Source organism: Neodiprion virginianus, chromosome 2 (genome assembly GCF_021901495.1).
Source record: "Neodiprion virginianus isolate iyNeoVirg1 chromosome 2, iyNeoVirg1.1, whole genome shotgun sequence".
Lineage (NCBI taxonomy): Eukaryota > Metazoa > Arthropoda > Insecta > Hymenoptera > Diprionidae > Neodiprion > Neodiprion virginianus.
In genome coordinates, this window is record NC_060878.1 from 35,458,489 (window position 1) to 35,468,635 (window position 10,147).

At 43.7% G+C, this 10,147-nt stretch overlaps 1 protein-coding gene and 1 long non-coding RNA gene across 2 annotated transcripts; one reads left to right on the plus strand and one right to left on the minus strand.

Moving 5' to 3' along the window:
- Positions 1-424: 424 nt before the first annotated feature.
- LOC124297614 (protein hairy-like) lies at positions 425-3,974 on the plus strand. Its single transcript, XM_046748826.1, has 3 exons — positions 425-1,088; positions 1,856-1,951; positions 2,101-3,974. Exons 1-3 carry the CDS (start codon positions 942-944, stop codon positions 2,935-2,937), a joined length of 1,080 nt encoding a protein of 359 aa, XP_046604782.1. The 5' UTR covers positions 425-941; the 3' UTR covers positions 2,938-3,974.
- LOC124297615 (uncharacterized) lies at positions 3,692-5,978 on the minus strand. Its single transcript, XR_006906646.1, has 2 exons — positions 5,684-5,978; positions 3,692-4,532 (listed from the first exon to the last, which is right to left on the minus strand). It is a non-coding gene; the product is annotated as an uncharacterized LOC124297615 (long non-coding RNA).
- Between the last annotated feature and the right edge of the window lie 4,169 nt (positions 5,979-10,147).

A 10,147-nucleotide genomic window follows, 5' to 3' on the forward strand; every position in this document is an offset into this window, starting at 1 on the left:
TCACGATGGCATGACTGGCAATTACACTTGGCGGAAAAACCGCTTCATAAACTCAGACTCACGATTATTCCGCAAAAGACATTTCTCGGGGATGCCTCGAGCTTGCTACATTATTCCGCGTGTCGCGATCCCACGCGATTGTCGATCTACTCGCACTTGCGGAATATTCCAAACACCGGGGAAACGAAACACGACCTACAGATAAGCCGCAGCCTGCCGGGAGTGCAGGTATAATAGAATGTGTAGTAGGTAGGTGTGTAGATATGTGCGGATCTCAAGGCAACCGCAAAGCTCGACGGCCAGACGCGTCAGGACGAGTCGCTTCGAGCAGGCCGGGGGTGGGGGTCGAGAAGCGTGCAGCCGCGCGGCGCCGTCGGCCAAAAGTGGCTGCGGCGGGGAAGGGCGGGGGGGTCGTTTCCCCCTCCCAGCGGTCGAGGACGGTCGGCTCGTTCGAGGAGTCGGAGTCTAGAGCCAGAAAACGTTGGACTGCAGCGAGTACGCGAGTCAGTCGAGCTCCGATGCGCTCAGCGACAGGTCGAGCCTAGGAGCGATCTAGCGATCTGGCAATTGGCCGCGGATGATTGAAGCTTCGACTTCGATTGCAATTTACGATAAAGAATTCCAAACTTTTTCATTTTACGAAATTGACCACCGATCGGATTACGGGACGAGTGTGGACGTTAACGAAAAAGAATAGAACGTGGTTTTTAAGAATTTTTGGTTTTTTAATCAACAAAGTGATTCGTTCGCCGTCATCAATCGCCGTCGAAGAAGCTTTGGATTATTTTTACTACCTACCTGTGAAGTGTGAAATAATATATTAAATAAATACGAAAAAACATTGTTTTTCAAAATAGTGGAGAGGATAGTTAAACTTGATTAAAACAAGATTGTATACGCCCGGTTTCGTCTCTCTGAGGTGAGATTATAACGTTTAAATCATGGTGACCGGAGTTGGTGCTACGATGCCAACCGGAGGTGTCACGGTGGGCTCTGCGCCACAGACCCAACACGTGCCTCAGGAGGCAGGACAACCTCCTGCTCAGACTGCGACTTCAACCACCAGACGATCCGGGGAAAATCGACGGGTTAGTGTCTCTTCTATATGTTCTCGAGATAATGGGAAACAAAAAGAAATCTTAAGAAATCTAGCGAAACATAAGGAATAAATTCGATAAAATCTTCAGCACGTTTCGGAGCTGTTGGATACCTAGTTCGAAAAGAACACCCTAAAATCCCGACAAGGTTCTTGAAACGTTCCTATCGAGTCGTATAACCGGTTGGCTGGTCAAGAAATTGGAAAGATGGCAAGAATGGTCCGATTTTTTGCCTTTCGATGTGAAAAATTGTCCTCGTTTTTATCAGCGTTGTTTCTTCATTTTTTCTTTCTGATCGAAATTTCAATCACTCAAAAGTTGCGAGATCCACTCCGCGTCTTTTCGGAGCGAATTATTCAAGGGTGTTTAGTTGGGTGCGGGTTAACGGAACACATTTGGATTTTCATTCTTATTTCGATTTTACGGAGACACCTGCAGCTTCTGATTTCTAAGAGTCATTGAACCGACGGACACTTGTCGTCTTTGAGGCGAAAATGTCTAGCGCTCGATTCGATTGTAGGCAGGCTGTTAAAGGCGACGCGTCCAAGTGCCTAGAGAAAGTAGAACGTCGCCGTCGGCCGGCTTTAATACCGCGAATAATCCCACCGGCCGGTTTCTTCTTTTCCACTGCTTTCCGGGTTGAAATTTCCTGTGCCTATTTTCGTTTTATTCATTTATTTATTTTTTTATTCTTGTAAGCACGCTTTAAATTCGTGACCCTGAAATTAACCGACGATGATGTTTTTTTTGAATTACAGAGCAATAAACCGATAATGGAAAAACGTCGTCGGGCTCGGATTAACAACTGCCTGAATGATCTGAAGACCCTGATACTCGACGCGATGAAAAAAGACGTAAGTATCTATAATTTTCTAATAGCTCAGCAGGTGAAACGGGCGTGAGGATTAGTCCTGTTCTCATTCGGTTTCTTCCGTATCCTTTCCTCTGCAGCGACAAGACTGCATTCGACTAACCACCGTGTTTCTCCAATTTCTGATTACAGCCAGCGAGACACTCGAAGCTGGAAAAAGCTGACATCCTCGAGATGACGGTAAAGCACCTGGAGACGTTGCAGCGTCAGCAAGTAGCTCTTGCGGCGGCGACAGACCCGAACGTGCTGAACAAGTTCCGTGCCGGATTCACAGAATGCGCAGGAGAAGTCGGCCGGTTCCCAGGCCTCGAGGCGTCGGTGAAGCGACGTCTGATGGCGCACTTGGCCTCGTGCCTGGGCCCCGTCGACTCGACGACGACGTCGAACGGCCAGAGCGGACAGCAGCCGGTGCAGCCGGCGGCGCCGGCGACCCAACTCCAGGTCCACATCCTGCCGCAGGTCGACGCAACACCCAGGATCCAGGTCCAGCAGTCGAACGGCATCTTCTTCACGAACGCCAACGGGACGGGACTCCAGTTGGTACCGACGCGCCTTCCCAACGGCGACATCGCCCTCGTTCTGCCCGCTGGCGCCAAGGCGACACCCGTCGCGTCACCGTCGGCATCGCCGGCCCCCGCGTCGCCTTTACCCACCCTGATACCGATCCCCCAGAGGACGGCCTCAACCGCGTCGGCATCCTCGTCCTCTTCCTCGACGAGCTCTACCTCCACCTCGGCCGGCAGTCCCGTTGCCTTTGAAGCGCCCCCGCCCACATTCAGGGAGCAGAATTCACCCTTCACCACCACCGCAAGCCACAGAGACGTCGCCACTTCACCGGCGAACGGATACACCAGCGACCCTGAGTTCGATCCCCGGGTCTACAGTGCGCCACTGCAGAAACCTCTCGCTCTCGTTATGAGGAAGAGCGTCGTTCCTGAGGTCGAGGACAAACCCTGGAGACCTTGGTAAGGAGGAGATTTATGGAGGATTTACCTTAACGCGCCTGTGCGAATCGAGAGATGAGAGAATATCGATGACTTGGGCTTCCCCGACAAAGACTAATTGATCTTCGTTTTTATTTTGACTTTGATTGGTTGTTATTTTATTTTTTTTTTTTTTTGTATGATTTTCATTCATTTTCTTATTTCCAACGAGAATGATGTAACGACTTAGAGCTTAGGGATGTAGAGAGTGAGTGTCTCCGCGATGTCGGCCAGTATAATAATTAACCTGTTGGGCAGTGCCTTGAACAGTGCCTTTGTTGTAGATCGTGTATCTAGAGTTGTTTTGTATATATAGAGATATTTGCCACTTGTGGACTTTAACCGAGACTAATTGACGATGGATAAGAGTAAGAAGAAATGAAAATATAAATGTGTAATGGTTTGGTTTTTTTTCTACTAACGGTTCGGAAACCTATTTGATTGAAATTTAGTTGAACCTTGACGATCCGACAGATTAGAAATGTAAATATAGTAAACCGTAAAGTGTAGGTATAACGTACGTTATTGTACCCCCGTCACCCTCTACGATTATTAAACTATATAAGTGCCTTACGCAACAAGAATCACTCAAGTCTTCCATTAATAATAATTAATACCTTATATGTTTCTTGTGTACGTAAATCGCGCTGCAGAGAAAAAAAACGTTTAAACAGAATAAAAATAAAATGTGTAATAACGTTGTGTAAATTATAATGGATGTATAAGAATTTTGTAATTAATTTGTTATGATTATCTGATTAGACGGTTTAGTGATGTAAGAAATTGCGAGATACGACGAGAAAAAGTTGACGAAAGAATATGTAGAGGAGAGGAGATATAGGTAGATAAGAAAGAGAAAGAGAGACAGAGAGAGAGAAAGAGAGGACGTATGTAAGAATGTTTTATTTATATTTATGAGTGTAAAAGATTGAGTTTATTATTCCTGTCTATTATGACGATAGAAAAGCACGCTTATTACAACAAGAGTGTCAAATAAATTGATCTCTTTATTAAAACCTTTAATTTGACTCGTCAGTTCAACCCCATCCGCCGCACACCTCCTTTCCCTTTGTACTTTATACTCCGACTCTGACGTCTTCATATCGTTTCACGAAGCCGATTCAGGCTCTTCTACTTGAAAATTCTAAAAAAAAAAAAAAAACCATGACGTTTCTGTAGTATTAGAATTCATCAAACTATCCGAAAAATATATTTACAAAAAATGATCGGTCTGCAAAGTGCCATTAAAAATTGCTCGCTTCTTGAACAAGAAATCAGCTTCCTTCGGCCCGGCTCGCCGCTCGCATCTCACACACGTTGCACGTCTGGAGAGCGACTAACCGCGAGTTAAGTCAAGGACCCATCTTCTCCCACTCCTCGGCGTCCGGCTCTCGGTGAGCACGGTGCGTGCCTTTCGAGCATCTAAAAAAGTCCAGCGTGCGTCCTGCCGCCGAAACCCTTTGCAAGGACTTGCTGCCGCCTGGCGGGATGACGCGAAACCCTTCAGAGCCCGGATGTCTCGCCGAGGGTCCTGGCATTCTTTTTCGTCGACGATCGCTCGGGCGAAAGGGTGTGTATGGCCTACGGGAAACAGGGGAGACAAAAGTTACTTTGACCAGTATATCACAACAGGGAGTAACGAATTTCTTTTTGAGTTTTCCAAGCCGAGATATCGGGACGAACTCAATTATCCTGTTTTCGACAGCTGCCAATTTATCGAAATAGAATCATCGGCTCAAAAACACAGGGCAAACGAAGGAGAAAACATTTAGAATCGAGATGATATTTTTTTATAATTCGCATACTGTTTTTGCAGGTAACATTTTAACGGCAAGTAAGAGAGAACAAATTAAGAAAAAATACCAAGGGGTTGTATAATTTCGCGTGCCCCACGATGGAGCGAGAAAAACGGGAAAGAGAGATAGAAAAACTAAGGAGAGAATTGTGATTTTCGGTAAATTTGTTGCAATTTTTTGTCACGCGAAGAAAAGTGAAAGTTGAAGTTAGAACTAAGGAGAAATATAATTGTAAATACTCAACTAACTTTAGAAAAAAACGAGCTCAAAAGGTACTGATCTGTACCAATTTTTTGTTTTTTAGGCAATTGCCGAAACTTATAAACTAAACTTTGCTAACTAGAATTTCGGTTCAGTGCCAATTATAAGGCTGCAACAATCCAAACCAGCAAGGAACTTTTCGGTCACCTTAAAAAATTTGTTGCGATTTCGAAAATTTTCCATCACAACTTTTCCGACTGTTTTTGAATAATCGTTTTAGTTTATCCGCAGACTGGTATGCAGGCGCATTGTCAACTGTCCGCTCCTCTTTTTTCGGAGAATGGGAAGTGCGTGTGTTCGTCGTTTATTTACGTATCCCATAGAACCGTGAGCCATTGGGCCACCTCCGGCTGAACTTGGCTGCGTCGAAAGAAGCAGCGCAAGAATTCGCAAAACCAGACTGTTAAAAATTTCTGAATTGAAATTCCTACACTGTATTGTAAGTTTTATTCGGATACGAAACAGAGAAATTTACCATACATTTACCGTTTACACAGTTTACACAATTTAGAAAATTGAAAATCAAAAATTTTCACTATAAATTTAAGATAAATACACAGTAATTTAAATCGCTGCACCGAATTTGTAAATTTGTTAGCCGATTTCGTAGATCGACGACTCTTTTGTACAGTAAACGTATAGTAAAATCAGAATCATTTTTAACATTATACTTACGCTCGATGTTTCCCCGTTTTTCAAAATTATGAGATTCGAGGGATCAGCCAAGGCATCGCGACCAATTCGGTCCAACCGAAAAATCCGTAGATACACTATCACCGCGATAAGCGTGGCGCGTGCGAACTTTATACACGTGTAGATCGATAAGAAATCGTATGCGGAATACGAAAGTCGATCTAGCTCTCGTAATTCCGCGGTGTTCAAGCATGGCTTTTTCCATTTGGAGTACGGCAAGTCGCTCGTTTCGATCGCGTTCCACATTTGATACTCGCCTTTGATTTCCGAAGCGGATGGACACGAATCCGCCCCACGGCCTTGTTCTTGGCTAACTCATTACAAGTACTCTGGAATTGAGACGTATCCGTTAATCCGTACAACAAACCACCTCCGACTCTCCGACGACGTTTATCATATTATCCGCACACCCACACGCGAGCAAGTGCATAAATGTCTCCACTCCTGCTTGCTCTCTAATGCCTCCGACACGTGGACGTGAATATATTGTTTATTTGCTCTCGGCGTAATATCTTCACGGACAAAGTCTTTGCCGGCGTTACGGGTAGGTATCTATAATGATACTTACAGATACTCGCTCTACGCCGTGCACACATCACACCTACGGGAGTCCGGCATTAATTTGCGTCGGTATAATTCCGCCTTCGGCACGTATGTGTGTGTTTTATATTCGTGTATACCATATTTGTACCCACCTACTTGCATTTTCTCAAGCACGATTATCGGATTATAGGTGAAAATATCGGTCGAGCGATAACGATGATCTGGACGACGTGTGGGTGCCGGCGAGTATAATAATAATCGGTTTTATATCTCTTTGTCTAATCGTAAGATGTCGATTTTTTCATCTCTTTTGGGTACCATCATGGCGATAAAAATCATCGCCCACCGACAAATTACATTCAAACGCGAGCGGATATATCACGCTGTCTTCGCGGGGACTCTCGCAGATTTCTTGTCTAACTTCAACGATTTGTTTGCACGACAATAATGATCGATATGTAACGATAGATGTAGAAGGTTTTTCCGCGCTTGTTCGAGGAGTTGTGAAATATTTACAAGTACGTTGACATTTTTTTTTCCGTATTTTTACAATCATCATGCGATTTCGTGTAACTTTACTTATTTTATTGTAATTGTGGATAAGCAGTAGAGCAAACATCGACACCAAAATTCTCTCCGTGTATTTAACCGGCGTCCGTTATTTTTTAAACTTCTACACAATAAAAATCTTAACGTAGAGAGAATGAGTATAGTATTTAGCAGATCGATCGGAAAAATAATTCTCAAATTCCAAAATTTCGCACTTTTTTACTCTCGATCTCGAGGCAAGATAAAACATGCGCAAAGAAAGCAATAATTTGTCAAGTCTATGAATATTACGGACGTCGTAATTCGGTACGTTTGAATGCCTGTAATAAAAATTCCGAAAACGACAATTATAGAATGAAAATAGTAAAAAACGAAAATCATCGTGTCAGCCAATTAAGAGAATCGCAATTTTCTAGTCAAGAACGATAAAGTATCCCGAGAACGTATACAAAAATATGTAAAATTACACCGAGTCGGATCTTCGGCGGGAGTGTCATACCTATTACCAGTCTCTTCAGCCGTATCTACAAAATTAATCTCGAATTCTGAAACTCGACTATAGACGAGCCGCCGCGAGGCACAAACCGCTTACAATTAGTGAGGCCGGGATCCGTGTGCGGCACGTGCGGATAGTCACGCGCGTTTAGAAAAGGCGTTCAATTAGCATGGAGAACGGGAGTGCGTGCCGGATTCTAGACGTCACCAGGCGGTCTCTCAGGTGCCGGCTAATTCCCACCGCGATAACGGGCCTCGGTTATACTGATCATTTATTTTTCACCTTTTCCTCGCTCCCTGCTCGAGCTTTTCGATACGCTCGCAAACGCGATCTCGGATATCTCCGGGGCGTTGCGTAAAACCTGGGAAAATATCCCCCGCAGCTGACGGTCGCGACGTTTGTCCTCCAGCTTCAACGCGGTGGTACGGAACGGGAGTGGATAAATTCAACTGAGAACAGTGCCATTTATTGGCGGTACAAGACGTTTGCTGCATATTTTTTTGCCGAAATTATTTTACACTAATCGATGAACGGTTTTTCATCATAAATGTCGGCTCGATGGTATAGAATTATAATCTGGAATTCATACGGTAGAGATACGTTCGATTAAAATGTTCTCGAACGCAGAAACTTTTACTATCCGATATTCGACAATTTAAACCAATTGCACGTGGAAATTGTTCTATAATTTAATGGGTATTATTCTACTTGGACGAAACGAGCGCCGATTTTACAATAGAACAGAAATTACAAGCAACAGACAGAAATGTAAAATGAACACGCGGTAAGAGAATTGCGACATCGAATCTTCGAAAATGCGAATTTTAGTATAGTAATAATCTAGAATTTTTTTATTTTATCACAGTTTTCCATATCTTGATCTGACTATTCTACATTTGGCTTTCAAAGCGTGCAATGTCGAAATATATCGAGAAATATAGAAAGGCCAAAACGTAAAAACCACATTTTGACTTTTCTATTCCTCAACTTTTTACATTTTAAAATTCTACGACTTATTACAAATTACTGTACATCTTTAAAAATTCGATATTCTAAACGTTCCGTTCTTTCCACCCGACAGAAAAACTATAACAGCCGTTTTTGATTCCACATAGAAATCAGTGCGTCGGAACGTACGCTATAAAGTATATCACCTGTAAAAAAAAAGTACCGGTTCGTCGCTGATCGTATGCGGCTCGGAGATCGTATGTACAAGACCCGCGCAAAACCTGCGAAAATATGCGCATATTATCAAGACTTTCAGCCTCCCTGGGGCGGTGTAATTTGTTTCGGACGCATACGCCTTTCCAGAGTGAAAAACATTCTAAATGACAAGTGAGACGAGATCTCCTGAGCAGCGATGGCATGTGTCGCAATTTGCAACCGTGCGCTTCAACCTGGGAAAAGAGCCGCGAAATCTATTCCAATCGACCTCAGGAGTTGGCCATAAATTTCAGCCGCTACCTACAACTGCGCACCGTTGATAATTAATCCAAGGTTCTCCGAGTTGCGCTTGATCCGCAATTGCGCAATAATTCATCTCCGCGATTCGCAATCGGCCGAGGACGCGAGACGATCAGAAAATATCCGCTGCTGCTCTCGAAGGAGTCGCGATCGGCGTTTTAAACTGGTCGCAACCTCCGCAGCAAGTGACAATGAAAGATGTTTTCTAAATGGCAACCTCTGTTCGTAATAACGTCCGCGATTGAATTAAAAGGTGTCTTCTTTGATGAGAAAGCCCGGGGCGGGCGCCGCGTTATTCGTGCGCAGATCGAGATAAAAAATATACATATGTGATTCCGACTTTAAGACGCCGACGACGACGACGACGACGACTCGACGAAGCTGCCGGAGCCCTTCGGGCTATGAGCAACGTCCTCCTTCCTTCGCAATCTGCGTTTGTCCTCCTCGAGTTTCTATTAAATTATACACGCAATTAATTCCCTCGCCGTAACGTTAACAGCCGCAGGTGTACAATATATGCCATCAAACAGGATACCCTCTCAATTTATCGGCGTGATATTCGCGCCGTTGGTTCGCGTATATATTGCGTATATATATATACGCAAAGATGTGTATACAGAAACTAATCTCTATCGTGTTTACATTACGTCCTTACGTGTGAACAGCGACAGGTAATAACTGATTCTTGTTCAGTTTGCCTCAGTTCGTCGATCTTGCCGGATATTTGAGGGAAGGAAGACGCGATAAGACCTTGGTGAATACGGTATAAAGTTAATATCCTGTTCCCCATACGCGTATCATTACACGTAAGTATACAAGAAAGCTGAGTAACAAATAATAACTTATCAATTTTAACCGGAAAACAAAGCGAGGAGGATTTATAAAAATAAACTATCCCGCATGGATTATCATGAAGAGGATAAAATGTTGGCTTCGAACAAAGACTATCGCGGCGTAATATATCCTGCAGTTCTTGCTACTTAGAATAAATTGTTTCACGTGTGACGTGTTTGATACGATTGTGGTCCGAGGTTTCTATCGGTAATTCGATAGCGCACTATATAACAAACGAGGATAAAACTGAGGCTCTATTCCATTATTACGTTATCTTCATTCGATTCGCTCTCTCGCTTCAACGACAAATCAAATAATTTTTTTCGTTCCCTCATATCACACGATTATAATAAATTGTTGCTTCCCCTACTGGACGAGTATACGCACAATCGTAGGAAGACGCGGTGTGGATTGTTTACGTAAACACAGCCTTCGATAAATTTCCTCCACTGTTCTCCACAGCTATCGCTATATTTTTATATTCATTGCAGGCAATTCCGCTATCCCACCAGAATAATTTTTTTCGTCTCTCGCTGCAGGTAGATTCTCGCATCGAATAA